General features: G+C 37.9%; 2 protein-coding genes across 3 annotated transcripts; both read right to left on the bottom strand.

Annotated features, from left to right (window-relative positions):
- Nucleotides 1-884: 884 nt before the first annotated feature.
- Nucleotides 885-2,216, bottom strand: LOC117622965 (heavy metal-associated isoprenylated plant protein 21). Its single transcript, XM_034353785.1, has 3 exons — nucleotides 2,145-2,216; nucleotides 1,957-2,032; nucleotides 885-1,180 (listed from the first exon to the last, which is right to left on the bottom strand). The coding sequence occupies exons 1-3, from the start codon at nucleotides 2,214-2,216 to the stop codon at nucleotides 885-887; spliced, it is 444 nt and encodes a 147-aa protein (XP_034209676.1).
- Nucleotides 2,217-3,643: 1,427 nt separating this feature from the next.
- Nucleotides 3,644-10,577, bottom strand: LOC117622288 (methionyl-tRNA formyltransferase). 2 transcript variants are annotated; one of them, XM_034352916.1, is made up of 11 exons: nucleotides 10,342-10,577; nucleotides 10,201-10,263; nucleotides 9,345-9,479; nucleotides 8,908-9,010; nucleotides 7,827-7,897; nucleotides 7,604-7,708; nucleotides 5,723-5,756; nucleotides 4,927-5,027; nucleotides 4,724-4,783; nucleotides 4,461-4,664; nucleotides 3,644-3,932 (listed from the first exon to the last, which is right to left on the bottom strand). In XM_034352916.1, exons 1-11 carry the CDS (start codon nucleotides 10,456-10,458, stop codon nucleotides 3,813-3,815), a joined length of 1,113 nt encoding a protein of 370 aa, XP_034208807.1. In that variant the 5' UTR covers nucleotides 10,459-10,577; the 3' UTR covers nucleotides 3,644-3,812. The 2 variants fall into 2 exon arrangements, with proteins under 2 accessions (XP_034208807.1, XP_034208808.1); XM_034352917.1 differs by lacking the exons at nucleotides 10,201-10,263; nucleotides 10,342-10,577 and adding an exon at nucleotides 9,096-9,235 and having other exon boundaries at nucleotides 9,345-9,461.
- Between the last annotated feature and the right edge of the window lie 9,804 nt (nucleotides 10,578-20,381).

A 20,381-nucleotide genomic window follows, 5' to 3' on the forward strand; every position in this document is an offset into this window, starting at 1 on the left:
TAACATTCAATTGTGTCATACAAAATCAATGAATACAGTACTTTAAGAAAGTACTAAAATTTCAATAACTCAATTGAGTGGTCAAATGATATCGGATTCAAGTGATTTTTTGTAGAGATGATCTTTGAATGATTATCTAAAAAATAGACAGTTTGGATTAACGAAATACAATGCGCAGTGGGTCCTATAAGGATGTCCCTCAAATAAGCTTATTTGAGGGATCCCTCAGTGAAAGTTATATATAATATATGATATGTGTTATTCTACACTTCAAAATTCCAAAATCATCTTGTCCTTAATTAGTTTCCCCATTCCAAAATCATCTTGTCCTTAATTAAAACAGACCAAGTTAAATGCAATGCTTTTCTTTCTTTTTTTCCTTTCTATTTCTGGGATCAAAGCAACGCTTGAATGGAAATGAAATAGATTGATTCTTAAACCTTCAATTTCTAAATCTATATCTTTCTTTATCAACTGGAGAGAAGATTTTTGAGCTTAGGATCTGTTAAGAAGAAAATTGTGAATAGAGATATTTGGTGAATATATACATTAATTAATTGCTCTAATACCATATTGAATATCCATTTTAAATACAACGTATTAAGTGGAGAAGCGATGATTATATTATATGCTTATTATAATATTGTAAAAGTAGAAATTATTGTTTAGTATCAGGACACACTGTCACGCTTTGTTACAAGCCACTTATATATATAGTATGAACTAGTGGTTCACTCATATTATAATACGTAGATTATCGATAACGACACGCGACAATTACACATAGAAAATTCCATTGCTAATTGTACAAACTAATTAAAACTAGAGTTTTCGAAGTGCTTGATTATGCAGTTCTTGCGTGAATGAATTATTATTAGGGCTTACTACATTATGGAACAAGCATTGACGTTATCATCACTGAAGAGAGAGACCATGTTCTCCTCAGGGCCATTCATGGAGGCCGGAAAAGCTTGAACCACATTTCTGACGTACCCATTTGGTGCCCTTCTGTCATAAACTCCAGAGGCGTACGGATAGTGTACCAGATGTTGAGGAATGTACGGCCAAAACTCAGCTCTCTTGCCTGTACTTTTTACCCTCTTCAACACCTTGTTTGGTTCAACATACCCACTCACAATCACCCGGCTTTGTTTTCGGTTCACCTCCACAGCTTTTACACCTAAATAATATTATACACAACAGATAAAATAAAACCCTATTAATTATTAATTGTGCAGCTGTAGTTATTCTCTCATCCGGATGTCCGCTCGTTATTACTGTGCAAACGTCATAGTAAATAGAGAGGAAAGCATGAATGGGTAATACAAAATATACGGTGTTCGCACAATAATAATATCTGGACGTCCTCATAGGAGAATTTTTGGTGCACCTGTATGATTTTACAGCTACATATTTTACTTTATATAGCATAGACAATGAACAATCGAATTAATTTAATAAAACATTTCTGTAAGAATATAAGATCAAAGCAAAGTTGCACTTAAATCTTTTTATAAAAGGCATAAGAGTTTTGAAAAAAGGAAGACTAACGTGCAATTTGATAATGAGCTTGATCATTAATATTTCCTAGGACAATTTGTTGAACACATAATAATTAATTGTTGAGAAATTTTTATATGTTCCGGGTAGACCTTTCAATGATATTTAATTCTTTATTTATTTAAGGAAAAAAAAAGAAACTCAAACGAACTCTTGTGTTTTCTTTTTATTTCTTAATTTCAATTAAACCCACCTCCGACTTCTCCATGTATTGTAAGCATGAAATTTGACATGCTCAGTTTCACCATTTCAGAGACTTCAACCTCAGATATGGTTTTTTTTTTTTTTTTTTTTTTCTTCAACATGCATTTGTTCTTCTGATTGCTTCTGTGGACATGCCTCAAAACTGCAACTACAAGTACAAAAGTAAGCTTTGATATGAAAAAAGGATGGAACCTTTCATGGAGGTAACAGCATTCTTGACTCTTCTTTCACAGCCATCACAATCCATTTTGACTTTGATCTCAACTGTCTGAGAGAGAATGAAAAACAAAACCCAGATATCTTAAAGATATTCTTCAAAATAGAAAAAATAAAAAAGACACTAATTAAGGGGCTTGGTGGGTGATAAAAATAATGAGTACCTGCATTGCTTTGCGCTTGCTCCTTGTGCTGGTGACAGTGCAAAAGTTGGAAAGATAATCAAGAGCACCCATTTTTTCTTCTCTGTAGGAGAAAGCACAGAGAGAGAGAGAGAGAGAGAGAGAGAGAGAGAGAGAGAGAGAGAGAGAGAGAGAGATATATGATTGATATGCTGTGGGAGTTTGTATTTATATAGTCACAGAGAGAGAGAGAGAGAGATATGATTGATATGCTGTGGGAGTTTGTATTTATATAGTCACATTCTGGAGAAGCATTCTGCTGTCTGAAAAATTGTTTTTATTAAACGTTTTTGGTTATCAGAAAGTGCTTTTGGCATTTTGAAAACACTCTTTGAAGAGGCTTTGAGAAGATGTGTACTTTTAATCGGAAATTTTTGTAAAGTACTTTTATGTATGCTTTGCATTAATTTATTCTGTTCAATGACTGTGGCTTTGCTTTAAATTATTTATAAGAGAAGAGCCCGCAATAATGGGTTCCATTGGTACAATCTATCCAGAATTATAGGGAAAACGAAGATGAGTTGAAAGATTTGTTTTCTCTTTTTACAAATTTAAAAATGTTCGAAATATCATTTGTGAGACATGCATTTGTACTCATCCAAAGGACTAGCAGCAAATGTACTCTAGAAATTGCTTGGATAAAAATCACATTTAAGAAAAAGCGTACAGGCATTTTATATTTTGGGGATTTGGACAATGGAAATGTCCATTATTTTGAAAGCATGAATGTGAGGATTGTGTCGTTCAAATTTTATTTAGAAATAACAATATGGCCACGGGCTGCCAAGCTAAGCTAGTGATAATTTTGATTACTTAAAGAGACGCATGAAGGCTGTTCGTGTTACATAGCATGACTGAGTGACTAAACAATCTAGTTAAAACATGACATGTAATATATCGTGTACGTTGTGTAAGGAAGTTCCGGCCAAAGTAATGTGTTCAACTGAAGGGCTGAATCTCGGAGAAGTAAGACTTTCAAACCATCAGTGGTTGCAGATGAGCGGTGGATGTACAAGAGGAAGTGAGACAGAGCGACTCGCGTGCTCCTCTTACTAAAAATCCTCGGTCCCTTCATCAGATTAGCCAGCGGTCAAAAGGGCCAAATCCACAACAAAGATGAGCAAGTGGACATACAAAATGTTAGGGTCATTCTTGGATCAGAATAATGGAAGGTCGGGATAGAGGAGCCCCCAGAGAAAGAAAGTATGGTGGGAGTAAAAGGATACCTGATTTTGAAGGGCTGGACTACTTTTCCATCATGTACATTGTTGCCTCTAAATGGTTGCTTCCCAAGTTAGAGAAAGATGTAGATGTTACATTTGATCAGTTTTATATCTAGAAAAATACTTGGTTTCGTACACAGAGAAAAGTTTGACATGTGTGCTGAAACTTGTATTTTTGTATGCATCAACCTTTGATTTACAAGTAAAGATGAAAGGCTCCTTATCTTTGCCATTTGCTAAAAATAAAATCACCATAACTGAGAAGAATTACATACATTTCCAATGAAATTAACTTAGAGACAAATACAGGAAAGAATTTCAGTAGATAACATATTATGTTACATGTATTTCCAATAAAATTAATCAAAAGAATTAAATTACCGATAATGACACAATATTACTGGATGAATTAGCTCAAAATTGAAAACTAATGTAAATGATCGTTTTCATAAGCAGCACTTAATATCTTCAGCTTTTGACCACGTACACCATTCCAGAAGGCAGCTGCACTCATTACCTTCTTACCTGGAAGCTGAATCTCCAACACCTAGATAAATTGTCAATGCACGAAAATTATCAGGTCACAATGCAGTGCACATTTTGCTTGAGAATTGATAAAAAAAAAGCTCATCATTGTATATATGCCTTTTCCAATATGTATTTTAGTTGAAGACGAAGACAAATGCAGAAGATGTATTTTTGGATCAATAATGTTAGGCTCACCGAAATGAAAGAGGTGTTCACGTATCAGTTTATAAAAAAAATAAAAATAAAAATAAAAAAGGTTCGAAGTGGGCCCAGATTTGTAAACAAAATTTGGTTAATATAGTGAGGTTAGCAGTACTCTTTTCAGTTTGATTATAGATCCCATAATTCAATGGTAGAAGATTTTTTTTTTTTAAAAAAAAAAGGAAAAACACTTGAAGACGGTGTTGGAATATAAAACCTTGGACAACAAATATATAGCTCAAAGAGAAATCAGTTCAGCAAATAAAAATGCAAGAGCACATCGTCTGCATTTTGACCTCCAAGCTAGCAGAAATACTAGACGATAACAAACATTGACAGAACGCACCTCAAGGGCTGTGCCCCCTCCACATGGAAATACTAGTGCAGGCTTTATAAAAGTGATCTCATCTGGTTGATTGACCTGAATATTGCTACGGCTGCAAACTTTCGTGGTGATAATTTTAAGCTCCGTGATTTTGTCTTGACCACTTTTGTTGTCAACAATTACAACTTTAGCTCGAGTTCCAGGCCACCCTGCAAATGCACGAACCTAAAGAGGTTGCATGTCATGACTCTGTAGTCCAATTTAAGGAAAAGAAGAGAGCATACCTTATTATGTAGGACTGGAGCTTCCTCATCAAAAGATAGCCACGACTCCTCAGAAGCAATCTATGTAAAACAAAAAATGAACTTAAACTTAAAATAACCTGTGAGCATAGAAAGCATATTGGGCCACAGTCTGCTGCAGCAGAATAATTGGTCAAATATTGATTATCCAGAAACATACTAGTCATTTCAACTGCATGGTGTACCTTGGGAGCTAAGGTAGCTTTGGAGTCATCCTGGGGCTGTGCTTTCACTTTAGCCGATCCATCAAATATAGAAGGAAGCTCACGAATCAATAGTTTAGATCCTGCATAATAAAAGAGTAGGTTACGTCATTGAAATGTAGCTGAACCAAAAGATGCACAAAATTGGTAATATTGACTTTACTGGCATAGAGACTAAAACCATGTAGCACAAAAGTGACTTGCTCATTGAATATCCTCAGCAAAATGATACATGAGAAACAATAAATGCCAAAGACTAACACCACAACTTAAGTCATGGCTGTCTTTTGATCAGGACAGTTGCACAGGACAATGGCTGGATGCCTTGCAAAGCAAAGGAGGTATCCATAAATTAAGTCTATTTCATTTTAGTAAGACACCTTTTGTATGGACACTTGAAAACTTCATTGGAACTTAATAATGAAAAAGAATAAACGAATGGAAATCTTCTTAGAAAGAGGACGGTCACAATAATTCAATTGGGGCCCCAAAATTTGAAACAAATATTGGGGCTCAAATTAGAACCATACGGGAACCTAGAAACAAATAATAAACCAACTTGAAACCAGAGAACAGACACTAGGATTATGCACCAAAAGAAAGACCCAGAAGAAACGTTATTTAGAAAGTTCTCTAATAGATGATACCATTTGCACAATAGAATAATTGTAATCTGCCACTGATTACAAAAGCACTAGCCCGCTAGACTCAATATTAAACTATAGTAGAAATACGTTATAAACTAAAAGATAAGTTTCTTATGAAAAACAAAGCACACCTTCATAAAATAGCAAATCAAGTAGCTCCGGTGCCTGCATGCAAACCAGAATAAATATTATTAAGAAAATGTTTCTGAACTGGCAGCAACCCTAAAATTATATTGAAAATCAGGAACAATTGAAAAGGTTCAGATCCAAGACAGAGTGCATTTCAGAGTAGCAGTACTGCCACTCACAAAAGCCAAGCAGGACTATAAAGGAACAAACCCCTCCCAACCCTCCACACCCAAAGGAACGGAGCCCTACCAATTCCCCACACCCAAAGGCAAAATATATATAGATATATATATATATATATATCAAAAGCATCGTGCTAAAGCCAACGAGTGATGCTGAAATGCATAATATAATAAGGTGAAGAAAATCATGAAGAATTCCCTCCATTCTTACCAAGAAGAGGCTCCAATTGGAAAGCAAGGGAATTGGAGTTATAATTTTATATAATGAAATAAGTCAAGAAATCAGCCACTGCTGCTTCCCCACTGTCGAAAGAAGTTAGTAAGCTGCAGGGGGACTTCTCCTATGTGAATCCTCAAGAACTACCCAATTAACTTCCTCTAGTGCATTATATCAGAGCATGTCATCAACTTTGTACAAGACCACAACTTCCAAAGGTTAAAGAAGATTGTATAAATCCAAGTGAAACATGCGGAGTTTAATGGTCTAGTAGATGAGCTGCTGATCAAGCATTGATTTATACCAATTTTAGTCCATGTGCTCTTCGCTCCTTGATGATACCGAAAGACATGACGCCTGCATATTCATATGTGGCCAGGGAATAGGTCAAAAGGTTACAACACCTTTGAGATAGTGCATTACTCCCTCGGAAGCCCATTGACTTAGTTCCTTTACCAAAGGAGGCATGACCAAATGTTCAAAAGCTCATCTTCCATCTCCCCACAACTGAATAAGAAAATTCAGGTGTGGGTGATCAGATTATCTCAACTAGAGGAGAGGGTCACCAAAAGTATCTTGTCAAACGGAAAGGTGGACCCCTTTCAGATAGCACTTCAATCATAGATGATAAAAATCATCAATTGAATCATGACATAAATGAAAGATTTCATGCCCTTTAGTACTGTTACCTAGGGTTTTTCTTAGGTTTTGCTTCTACAAATTGCATTTTTGTAGTTCCTAATAATTGTTGGTGCCATGTATGTATCATTTTATAGTTGGGATTCATGAATTACATTTAGTAGCCAGCCTAGTAGAACTCTATATAATGCTCATGAACCTTTATTTTGAGATGAATATACTTACAGAAATTTCCCGCAAGCATATGCTTCTCTCTAGGATTCAGTGATGCTGTCTAAGCCTAGTTAGATGTTCACTTTAGCCCCTATATAAATTTTCCTTCTCCATAAACCAAATTTCCTAAATTCTCACTGTTACGATTGCAGCTATGTGTGTACGCGAGTGTGCATGTCTGCACATTGCATTCATGAAGATCAACCTTTTCCCTCCTTTTTGGCTGGGAAGTGCAACTAACTTGTAGGCACCAAAATATATCACAACATGATGTACACAGAAACCATGTATCATGGATCTTGCACCTTAAGGCATGTCAGCTACTACTTGATCCAGACAAATCATTAGACTCGGACACCTAAATAACACAGGTCAGATGAACCCAAAAACATAACATCAAACAGACGAAGATTAATCTTTTCTCTCCTTCTTTTTGACTAGGAATTGCAATTAACTTGTACGCACTAAGATATATCATAGCATGTATAGAGAAACCATCGTGTGTAAGCAAATCTTGCCCCTCAAGGGCTGTCAGTTACCAACTTACTACTTGATCCAGAAAAATCATTACCAAATCAGACCAACAAATAACACAGATTAGATTGATCCTAAAAATTTAGAATCATTCATACCTTAATTTGATCTTCAATTTCCATTCTTTCACAGGCAATGACAGGTCCAGCATCCAGTGCACGGACAGTGAATGCTAAGGATACTCCTGTTTCTTTAACACCGTCCTGATTCAGAAATTCAAACATGCAGACATACTTCTTATTCTGAAATTTACAAAGTGACTATAAAAGAAAATGCAAATATTTTTAACATACGAGATAAGGAACATCGAAACAAAGAAACCTGCAAGGCTCTTTGAACGGGTGCAGCACCACGATATAATGGCAGAAGACTTGGGTGTATATTGACCGTGCCTGAGACAATTGTCACTTTGGATTGAGAAATAATGCTAGCACCAGATCAAGTTTCAAGATAGCAAATATCTCTCAACTTTACTGTCAAGTCATTTATGTTCACTCAAGATATGCAACTAGTCAGTTCACATTTTAAATCAAAGATGTCATATTAAAGGAAAATATCAATATGGTAGACTAAAATGAACATCTAATTAGGCTTAGTCACTAAATGAATACACTGCAGAAATCAACTACATTAATTTCTGCACCGAAATAAACCCAGTTTGATTACGAAAATGCCATTGGACAAAATAACTTATACTTTTTGTCAACTACTAAAAATATTTCAAAGGCCAAAAGAAAATTTGATTATAATTAGGCTACCACAATACCTTTCAAAGAAAGTTTTTTTCCACTGTTTATTACTGCTATATTTAAAATGAAAAACTTACTATCCAAAATATTCTATAACTATTACAAGAATGTTTTTTCTACAAACTAATTTTATATATTTATAATTACTTTTTGAAAGTATTTTTCTACAAACATAGAAATAGAAATTCCTGGTGCTATTGAAACAGGACTATGAAATGCATGATGCAATTGTTTCCCGTTGCTAACATGTATTTGGTTATGGATTAATAATGATGTTTTTGGTATTATTAAAATGACAGGTCCAACTGCTGTATCATAAGAACATTTGTTCTTTCCTGGTCAGTTCATCCCATTCCCAAGTCTGAAAACCCCGAAATGGGTGTCCTGATTTTATGTGGGATCGATGGACCCCACATTTCTCCTGATTCTTTTACTCTAAATAAATGTTGGAATGAGGAGGAATGTAAATGGTTCCCATTCCAGGTAAGCATGCCCAGATGATAACCATAATTTCAAAAGTCAAACGCAGAATTCAAATATAAATTGGTTACACACAAATATATTAGTTTAACAAATAAGCACGGCCCATTTATGTTAATGGAAATTAATATGTAGCAGAGACCAAAACTTTCAGGAAAGTTGATTCAACTAACCCGATGTCGGGATATTTAGAAACTTGCTAGGTAAAATATTCCCATATGCAGCAGTAATGCAAAGTTCTGGCTGCAAATCTCTTAAGTTGGATAAGAACACATCCTGCACAAACAGCAAATAAAAATGAACCCTTTTCATCTAAATTCTATGAAAGAAACTTTTAGAAACAATGGGAATGCATGGAAACCTTTTGAAATTGTTCCAGCGCAAAAAGAAGCAGTATTAGGTTATTGCTTATGGTAACAATTGTGAAGCTACGATCTTCAGCATTAGAATTGCAAAAGTTGCAGCTCCACATCAGGAATACCACCCCAATATAGAAGATTCCTACAGTTAAGTCAAGGGTTTTCCTGACTACATCACTAGTGACTACATTGATTACTCGGAAAGAATAAGTAGGGAAATCATTTCCTACCAAATTATGATAGAAAACTACCTCTCCAGCCCGTTCAGGAGTAAAAATAAGGTTGGAAGGGAAGCCTCTGTCAAGAGCATGCTGTGCTAAAGGAGAAGGCATCAACTTTTTCCCCCTAGACTTTCTGGATGGCGGCTGAGTAACAATTGCTGCAACCTACATCACAACAAATTCATCATTCATACTGCAAGCAATTACTCAGTGTTTCTGCACAATCTAAATAGTATCATCTTTTTTACTGGGCAAGATGAGTCCCTACTGAGATTTTTTATTTTTTATTTGTGTGTACGAAAGATCATTCCTTCAAGGATTGCAATATTAGTAAATCTGTACACAATATGCAAAAATTTTAACAAGTTTTGACATAAAACTGAACCAATCGATCCCGTAGCTATGCCTTACGACCTAGCAACACAATGAAACGGGATAACTGCAACACAGCCAAATGATTAAAACTTACTCCATTTACGATTTTTAAACATCCAATATGACGGCTCCTTCAGCATAATGTACTAAAAGGGCAAGTCACATCTTCTAAATTGTATACAAACCGATAAGACAAACACTAAAATCATCAAAATGAGAAATACTAGTGGCATCCTAAGATGAAGCCACCATAAGTGCATCCCAAGCCCATTTTTTCATGCCAACCAAGCTGCAATTTATTAGAAACCTCAGTTAAAATCAGTTTACAAGGACAACAAATCTTAGTCCCTTAAAGACCAAACATGAGAGTTAGATGATATGCGGTTACTTATAACATAACAAAAAATAAAAAGTCGAAAGATTTGACTCAAGAAATAGAAAGAAAACCCATTTTAAGCTGAGAATAAAGGGGGCATATAGCTCGACCCAAAGGAAAATTTGTTTCAAATACCTCAAACAAAGAGTCCGGAGCAGTGGATGCATTGAGAAGGGCATCAAGAACAGTTGCAGATACCTTCAGAAAAGTTAGCATTTTATGTCATCATGAGGACAAATGTACACATATGTATTTACGTAGAGAGAGAGAAGAGACCTGAGGAGAGCCTAAGAAGACGACGGGCTTCTTGTTGGAAGCGAAGCATAGAGTAGAAGAAGATGAAGTTGCGGCATTGAAGCACCAGAAGCGACGAAACACTAGTGACGAATTCATTCCAGTTCCTCAAATTATTTTCAGTTTTTTATCTTTGGCACCTAAAAACAGAAGAATGCGTTATCCGCTTCTTCTAATTTCAGTTTCACCAATCTGCCAATTTGCTCCCTCAACTTAAACTTCATACTTACTGTCAATTTGGCCCCGATAAATATATATATATATATATATATATATATATATATATTGAAAACTTGAGACTCGAACTATTTTAATTAGCCAATTTATACTTTTAAATTGGAACTGAAACTGATTTTAAAGGTTTTTATTTTTTATTTTTTGCTTAAAGCCTTTAAGTTAAGGTCAAAACTGTTCCTGTGTTTTACTTATTTGGGCCGATTTAGTAATTATATATTCAATTTGGCCAATTTATTAGTCTATGTATTTTCAAATTGGTCAATTGAGTTCATGTATTTTATTAGGCTAACAAGAGAAAATAGAAGACTAAATTAGCCAAATGAGTAACTCATTTTGACATTTAGCTCTTGTTTTAATTTACAAAAAATCATTAAAATGTAGGCGTATTGCGTAAAATTAATTAGGGGGCCAAAATTTCCTCAACTTGTGTGCTTAATTAAGGGTAGAGGCCCGGTTCAACCCAGCTTGACCTGTTTAGACTGCCCATTTAACAAATGGGTAGTGTCAGGCTCGTCTGTTTATGAAAATCATCAATTTTGGCCCGAGCTTATGGCCCTAGTCCAAATAAGATCGGGTTGTCCTTGTGTCAGATCACTAAAAGGGCCGATATTTGCCTGCCAAATTTGACTTATGTATTGCAATTTTATTTATATTTTTTTTTTTACAACTTCATTTAAATATTTTTTTACAATTATGTATATACTAACAAGATTTATTATTTATTGAGTCAATAAGTCAACATTCCCTTCATCAACAAGGCCCAACATGTAGATACACTAAAACATCCATCCACGTGAGGAGCACGTGATAAGTTTTAAAGGAGAAATGAAAAATACATTCCGTGGATAGTAAATTACAACAATGTACAAAGTTCAGGTGGTTAATAGTAAAAATTAAAATTCGAGGTAGTTATCCTGTACATACCTAAAAATTCAATTGGCATTTACACGTATTATAACATGTGAATTCCTCGTGAATTTATGATTTACTGTTGCCTTGATATGTCAGAAAAGGCGGAGCAGAGCAAGCAAGACATATTTCTCCCACGCATTATTATTATTATTTTTTTGGTGAACTGGGGGGGAAAACCTCAAACACACGAAACAAACTAGCCAACACAAATCAAGCGGGGTCTAGACACCCCTAACAAATCATCCACCAAAAAAGCCCCAACCCAATTTGGGGCCTCATCAAAAATGCAGATACCAAGATCTAAGTTATAACTCCAAGCAGCCAGTTGATCTGCAACACTGTTTTTCTCCCTAAAAATATGATGGAGGCTGCAATTCTCAAGCTTCTGCATTAATTGCCAACAACTAGAGACCAAAGATGCAAGAGGATGCAAAGTAAGAGAATCATGCTGCTGAACAAGCTGGATAGCAACAGCCGAATCCATCTCAACGATAAGGTTATTGCGCATAATTGAAGGATAGGGTACATCCTTAAAGGCAAGGGAGGTTGATGCCCAAAGGGCAGCCCAAAACTTCACTCTATCCCATAACTCTGCCACTCCCACTCCCTTATAATCCTCAAAAATTCTCCTGTTACGTTCCAGCCATAGGTTCCAAACCACTGCCTGCATCAGACTACCCCAGAGAATTTTTGCCTTCTTTCCCCTTCCCAAAGCATCAATTCTGATGGAAAAAAGTTCAAAGCAGCCTTCTGGTATTACCCACACCGTATTAACTTCCTGCAATAATGTTTCCCACAACTTTAGGGAGAAAGGGCAATGAAGAAGGAGATGATCCACGGTGTCCCCAGCCTTATTACATAGAGCACACCAGTGAGGGCTAATGCACAAATAGGGACAACGTCTCTGTAAAGTATCCCCAGTATTTAGTTTTCCCAACACCGCTTGCCACACAAAGATCTTAACTTTCAGAGGAGTCTTGGCCTTCCAAATTTGAGTGTATGGGGGAAAGATCTCCCCCTCACCACAATTCTGAATATGAGAACAGAAAGAATGACAGGTGAATAGACCAGAGGGGTCAAACTTCCATATTCTCTTATCCAATCTGGAGGTGAACAACCTCACACCCTCCAATAGATCCAACAATCTAGCCACCTCTGTTATCTCCAATTCATTGAGATTCCTTCTGAACCCAAAATCCCAGCTGAGAAGGAGCCCATCCGAGCTCGCAAAAGAGGAAATATTGTGGTTTTGCTTCCTGGACAGATTGAAGAGTCTTGGGAACACCTCTTTCAAAACACCACCCCTGCCCCAGTCATCTTCCCAGAATCTGACCCTAACTCCAGAACCTACCACAAAAACACAGCCTTGAAGAAACAGATTATAGCCGCTAGAAATGTCCCTCCAGGGGCAGCGGCAAGATCCCCGAGTCGCAGGTTTAGCATCCCACCCATTTGTATCCATTCCATAAATACTTCTGATCACTTTATGCCAAAGAGCATGAGGTTCATTAGGAAACCGCCAAAGCCATTTTGCCCGCAAAGCCACACTTCTAGCCCTCAACGACCCCACCCCTAACCCTCCACAGAATTTTGCCTTGCCCACCACCTCCCAACTCACAGCGTGGTTACTTTTCCCATCCAAGCCTTCCCACAAGAAATCTCTCATAAGCTTCTCTATTCTATTGGCTACTCCAATAGGAATCCTGAAAAGGGACATGTAGTAGATAGGAATACTACACAACACAGCCTGAATCATTGTGAGTCTTCCCCCTTTGGATAGGCAAGCACGCTTCCATTTTTGTAATCTATTCTCCACTTTTTCCACAACGGGATCCCAAAACTTGATCGCCCTGGGGTTCCCACCTAAGGGAAGACCCAAATACAACATAGGCCAGACCCCCACATCGCATCCCCATGCCCCAGCCATCTCATTCACCATCCCGTCATCAAGATTAATTCCAACTAGGGAACATTTTGATTTGTTGATTGTCATACCCGACACAAAACAGAACAGTTCCAGAATTTGAAGGAGATTATTCCAGTACTCTTCTTTATCCTCTATGAAAAAAATGGTATCATCAGCGAACTGAAGGTGGGATATCTCTACCATCCCATTCCCAGGGGAAAGTCCATGAAACTCATCAGCATCTTGAGCTTTCTCCATAATTCTGCTTAACACATCCATCACCAAAGTGAATAGGAAAGGGGAGAGCGGGTCTCCTTGTCTCAGACCCCTAGAGGCACGAAATTTACCCCTTGGTCTTCCATTAATCATCACAGAAAAGTTAGCCGTCTCAAGGCAGCCACGAATCCAGCTTCTCCACCTGTCCCCAAATCCTTTTCTAATCAAAACCTCATCAACAAATCTCCATTCCACGTGATCGTAGGCTTTCTCTAAGTCAATTTTGAACACCATTCCAGATTTGTTAAGCCTTCGACTTTCCTCCACCACTTCATTGGCAATCAAAGCTGCATCCAAAATTTGCCTACCCTGCACAAAAGCACTCTGATAACTAGATATAGTGCTGCCCAACACTTCCCGCAATCTAGAAGCCAAAACTTTCGACACCATTTTGTACAAACTTGTCACTAGGCTGATAGGCCTAAAATCACTAACTTTAACGGATTCCTTCTTTTTGGGAATGAGGCAAATGAACGTCTCATTCGTGATTGCATTGATTATACCACAGTTGAAGAAGTCCGCCATAACTTTCATAAGATCCTCTTTCACAATATCCCAGCAAGATTGAAAGAGAAGCATGGAAAATCCATCTGGACCTGGCGATTTATCAATCCCACAGTCGAAAACCGCCCTTTTAACCTCCTCCTCTTCAAAGGGTCGATCCAACCATTCAGCCTCCTCAACACTAATTGCATTCCAATTCAGACCTTCCAAGCACCACCCCGCCTCTACATTGCTGCTATATAGATTTTTGAAGAAATTAATTATCTCCAGTTCTATTTCCCCTTCACTGACAACCACACCACCGCCCGCTACTTCCAGCTTCTGGATAAAATTTCTTTTCCTTCTGCCACTTGCTATACGATGAAAAAACTTGGTGTTGCTGTCCCCATCTCTTGCCCACTGGATTTTCCCCCTTTGTCTCCACTTCACCTCTTCTTTGTGAACTAAGTCACTCACCATAAAGTATAAATCTTCCCTTTCTTTTCTCAGAGTGTTATCTAACCCTCCCTGCCCTTCCATCAAATCAAGAGCAGCAATTCTAGCCTCTGCCTCTTTCTTTGCAGAGACCAAATCCCCAAATACTTCCTTATTCCAGACCTTTATTTTCTGTTTTATAGTCCTCAGCCTTCTAGAGAACTTGTACCCCTCCCATCCGTTAATCTGATCTTCCCCCCACCACTGTTTGAATTTCTTCTTAAACTCCGGGTGTTCTATCCACATATTTTCAAAGCGAAAAGGGCCAGGACCCCATTTCAAAATAGAGGTGTCCAACATAATTGGACAGTGATCAGAGGTAACTCTTGCTAACGCCGTATGTTTAACATGGGGGAAGGAATCTTCCCATTCTTCAGAAAAGAGGAATCTGTCCAGTCTTCTGCACACTGCGTTTTCCCTAAAATTAGACCATGTAAAGGAAGCATTCAATAGGTTTGGGTCTCGCAGGTTAGTGTCATCGATAAAATCATTGAAAATCTTCATACTACTTGTCATCCTACCTCCGTTAGATTTCTCAGATACAAACCTAACCACGTTAAAATCCCCCCCAATACACCACTTGTTACCACACAAACCGAACAACCCCGCTAATTCCTCCCAAAATCTTCTTCTATCCCTAGGATGACAAGGGCCATAAATACCTGATAGCCACCAATCCCCCCCAGAAGCGTCCAAAATTCTTATAGAAACAGAAAATTCCCCAATTTCAAAGTCAGAAATGGAGGTAGTTTGAGAATTCCACATCACCGCAATCCCACCAGACCTACCCCTTGAAGGGGCATACACCCACTCTTTGAATCTAGAACCCCAAATACCAGCTGCAAGTCTTCTATCAAAAACTTCTTTCTTAGTCTCCTGCAAAATAACAATATCTGGATTTATTCTTAACAACTGCTCCTTCACCACCACCCTTTTCCTTTTGCTCCCAAGACCTCGCACATTCCAAGATATGATCTTCATTTATTTAACTTGACCTCCCTCATAAGCAATGTAGACTGCACACTATCCACTTCCGGTTCGACCCTAGTTGAGCACCGTTTCCCTTTCCTGCCAGATTCACCATTTGATCGGCTAGATTTCGAAAGGCACCCAAGTGATAACTGCTTCCTAATGGGAACCATCGTGAGATTCAGTTTGGCCATGATCCGGGAATGCTTCTCCTCCCCAAACCTCTTTCTTCTGCTGTAACTCACAAATTCAACTTTTTTAGTCTTCTCCCCTACCACCCCATCACCATTGCCCCCCTCAATGTCTTCTGAATTCAAATGCCCGGCCTTTCCACCCCCTTCCTTCCCTTTTCCCAAATTAATTGCAAAACCACTACACCAATCACCAGAAACATCACGCAGCACACCTCCAGCACCAATATGGCCATAAGCAACTTTCCTAGAGCCATCAACATTCAGTTTAAATACCCCAGCAGGAGGAGGTTCCCAAGCAAACCAAGCCTCAACCGTAGCACACTTGATAGAAGAAACATTAGAAGCTTTAAACCATTCCTTCACAGCAGCAGTAATAATCTGTATGGAGTCAAAAGCCAACTCTTCATCACCATGAAACACATAGAAATTCCTCCATTTCCATATGTACCAACATGTGAAAACAAAGATCAAATTCCAGGGAATACCATCAGCCCAAACAATCTTCGACATCAAGTTTACTTTAAGCCAAGGCTGAAAGTCCATAGTAAAAAATCCAACACTTTGACTAGAATTAAGAAGAGCATTCCATACCTTCCTAGCCTTAACACAATCACGAAGAATATGAAGAATAGACTCCACAGGCCAATGACAAGAACCACAAGAAGCATCCAAAGACAGCTGTCTTCTAGCTCTTTGCTCATTAGAAAGAATTTTTCTTTGAAAAACAAGCCAAAAGAAAATATGCAACTTGGGAGGAATCTTAAGCTTCCACAAAAACTTCCAATCAACATCAGAGCAACCCTCAAAAAGCATATTATAAGCAGATTTTACAGAGAAAATCCCATTGGGAGAAAACTTCCAAATTTGAGCATCCTGAATCCCACTATTAAACCCCACAGGATAGCTAATAACTCGTTGGACCAGATCATTAGGTAAAGCAGCCCTTAGTTTCTCCATATCCCACCAACCATTTTTGTAAAAACTGGAAATAACAGAATCTGGGTCACAAATATGCACACAACTATCATTTTGGTTTAAAGGAGCATCAAAAACCCAATTATCCTTCCAAAAACTAACAGTACCACCATCCCCAATTCTCCATAACATACCCTTCCTTAGAAAAGCAGCCCCATGTAGCACACCTCTCCATGTAGAAGAACAATCCTGCCTAAAAATCACAGAATCATCAAGAATAGAATGGCCTTTAAGGTATTTAGCCTCATAAATCTTTGCCCACAATCCTTCATCCTTCATATGCAACCTCCAACCAATCTTGGCTAACAAAGCTTGATTCATAGCACCAGTTTTTTTAAAGCCTAACCCCCCTTTATTCTTAGGCCTACAAACAAGATCCCACTGACAAAGATGGACCCTGCTCATTTTCTTACTCCCACCCCAAAAAAAATTTCGATTTAATTTATCAAGTGCATCACACACACTAGTAGGCAGTTTAGCAGTTTGCATTGCATAAACAGGTACAGCCGAAGTAACAGATTGAATAAGGGTAGCTCTACCAGTTAAAGAAAGAAATTTACCCTTCCAAGCAGCAAGTCTTTTATGCACTTTGTCAATTAAGCTACTATAAGTCCTTTTATCAATTCGAGAATGCAATAGAGGCATGCCCAGGTACCTTCCAAGATCTTCAGTTAGAGGAGAGCCACAAATACAACTGATTTCCTTAGCTATCTCCTTACAGGTGTTGGGAGAACAGAAGATAGCAGATTTATCAAAATTTACTGTTTGACCAGAGGCTTGACAAAAAACCTCCAAGCAATTCTTCAAAACTCTAGCTTGATTAGAGGTAGCTTCAGCAAACAAAACTAAGTCATCAGCAAAAAAGAGGTGAGAGACAGCAAGGCCAGCTTGAGAGGACTTAACAGGTCTCCATTTACCCATCCGAACATCCTCAAAAATAATATGGGACAACTTTTCAATACACAACACAAACAAATATGGAGACAAAGGGTCCCCTTGTCTAATACCACTCTTAGGTTGGAAAGAATCAGTGAGCTCTCCATTGATACATATTTGATACTTCACAGTAGAAACACAACTCATGATCAACTTAATTAGATTGAGAGGCAGACCCAACTCCACAAGCACATGCTCAATAAAATTCCAATTTAGGCGGTCATAAGCCTTAGAGAGATCAATTTTCCAAGCCATGAACCCTTTTTTACCCTTTGACAATTTAAACTTATGCATCAATTCTTGAGCAATAAGAATATTATCAGTAATATGTCTACCAGGAACAAAACTAACCTGATTAGGGCTTATGAGATTGGGTAAGATAGTTCTGAGCCTGGCAACAATAACCTTGGATATCACTTTATACAAAGTAGAACACAAGCTGATAGGGCGAAACTGCACCATTGACAAAGGACTTTCCACCTTAGGCACAAGAGTAATAAGAGTCATATTAAGCTTCTTAGGAATTGCACACTCATGAAAAGCCTCAATCACCATCTGAAAGATATCTTCACCACAACGATTCCACTGGCTTTGATAAAAACAAGCAGGAAAACCATCTATCCCAGGGGCTTTTAGTCCTCCAATATTAAACAGACTAGCTTTAACTTCCTCCAAAGCAACTGGTCTATTTAAAAGCCTCAAATCAGCCACATCTATGCCAGGAAACAAATTAGGAAAACCAATCTCAGAGTCCACCACATGATCATTAGAAAACAAGTCTGAAAAATAAGCCACAGCTAAAGCTTTAATTCCCACTGCCTCCTCAACCCAATCACCAGCAAGATTCTTAAGTCTTTCAATTTTATTTCTCTTCCTTCTAATAATAGTTGTAAGATGGAAAGACTTTGTATTTCTATCACCCTTCTGCAACCAATTAATCCTGGATTTTTGCCTCCAAAATAAAGCTTCTTGTTCCAGAACATCATTAAACTCCTTAACTAACTCAGGTTCCAAATTACTAAGGAAACGATTTGGACCCATACACAAAGATTTTTGGATACCATCAATGCGAGCCAACAACCTATTCTTCCTCTGCCTCAGATGACCAAACACTTGAATATTCCATTGCTTCAGAGGAGCAATTAAAGCATAAGACTTATCTAGAGCAGATCCAATAACAGGCCCCCAAGAAGCATCAAAAACATCCTGAAATTTCTCATGTTGGAGCCACATAGCTTCAAACCTGAAAGGTCTGGAAAGGGGGGAAGAAATAAAACAAGAAGCCAAGCAGATTTTGATGGGACTATGATCTGATTTTGTCCTCGGGAGATGTCTCACAGTTGCTTCAGCAAAAAACCTTCGCCAACTCAAATTACAAATAGCTCTGTCCAACCTTTCAAAAACTTTTTTATTAGTCCAAGTGTATTTGGATCCATAAAAACCCAAGTCCACCATATCATGGTTGTCAAACCAGTTTTTAAACCCTTTTAATCTGCATAAAGAAGCTCCTCCTAACTTATCATCAAATCTCAACATCTCATTAAAGTCACCAGCAATTAACCAAGGCATATTATGATTAGCACCAACAAAGGAAAGATAGTCCCATAATTTCTCTCGCTTAGCAATACAAGGATGAGCATACACAGCAGTAAACATCCAGGGATTTTGACCAGGCCAATAGACACAAGCAGAAATAGATTGAGCTGAGGTACCAACAATATCAACTGTGACTTTACTAGCATTCCATAATAACCACAAGCCACCAGAGAAACCACTGGCATCCACAATTTCATAATTGGAAAACCCCAAAGAATTAACCACAGCAATAGCCTTCCTACCACTGATTCTAGGCTCACAAATGAAAAGTATATCCATATGATGAGAACGACTCAAATTCATCACAGTAGTCTTAAACTTAGTGCACGCAGCACCTCGAGCATTCCAACTAATAATATTCATAAAAAAAATTTGCTAAAAGATAAACAGTCACTAAGGGTAAACCCTTTACTTAAGCATCAAAAGCCATACCTTCAACAATGTTGAAGGTAGTACTAGTCAAATTTCCACCAGAAGTGCTAGTTTGGCCCTCAACCAAATCCATCTTCGCAACTTGCCCCAGCTGGTCAATCCCTCTAGGCACAAGAACATTATCATCATCATACTCAGAAGCATCCTCATGAAAATTAGTATCCTCATCATGAGATTCAGACTGTGTTGTTATATTTGGAGGTTGATGCCCAAAAATATAAACCCCTTTCTCTTGGTGACTATGTTGACCATCACCCCAACTCTCCAAATGCTCAGTGACAGCACTAAGAGTAGAAGGCTTCCTACCACCAACAACCATATTACGAGAATATCGAGAGGCCCCCATTGTAAACTTAACAGAAGAGCCCGAACTCTTATCCAACACCTTACTATTAGAGACTTTCTGCACATTCTTATTGGAGATATCATTCAGAACAGGCCTAGAACCCGAATTAGCATGTTTAGACTTAGTCCAAACTTTCTTACCAACTTCCTCCACAGATTTAAAAATAGGGACAACCTTCATCGGAACTTGGTTAACATTATCGAGCCCACTTATGTCAAAATCTTCACCAATCTCATTAAGAGCATCAAAACGAGACCCTTTGTTC

This window comes from Prunus dulcis, chromosome 3, assembly GCF_902201215.1.
Source record: "Prunus dulcis chromosome 3, ALMONDv2, whole genome shotgun sequence".
NCBI classification, from domain to species: Eukaryota; Viridiplantae; Streptophyta; class Magnoliopsida; order Rosales; family Rosaceae; genus Prunus; species Prunus dulcis.

Bases quoted from the DNA above. Each gene is read 5' to 3' on its own strand.
- LOC117622965 (XM_034353785.1), bottom strand. From the start codon at position 2,216: ATGGGTGCTCTTGATTATCTTTCCAACTTTTGCACTGTCACCAGCACA. The intron at 2,033-2,144 runs GTACTCATTATT...ATTCTCTCTCAG, and splicing joins GCAAGCGCAAAGCAATGCAG to ACAGTTGAGATCAAAGTCAA. The intron at 1,181-1,956 runs GTTCCATCCTTT...AATATTATTTAG, and splicing joins TGCTGTTACCTCCATGAAAG to GTGTAAAAGCTGTGGAGGTG.
- LOC117622288 (XM_034352916.1), bottom strand. From the start codon at position 10,458: ATGAATTCGTCACTAGTGTTTCGTCGCTTCTGGTGCTTCAATGCCGCA. The intron at 10,264-10,341 runs GTCTCTTCTCTC...ACTTTTCTGAAG, and splicing joins TCTTCTTAGGCTCTCCTCAG to GTATCTGCAACTGTTCTTGA. The intron at 9,480-10,200 runs GTATTTGAAACA...GTTGTGATGTAG, and splicing joins CTCCGGACTCTTTGTTTGAG to GTTGCAGCAATTGTTACTCA.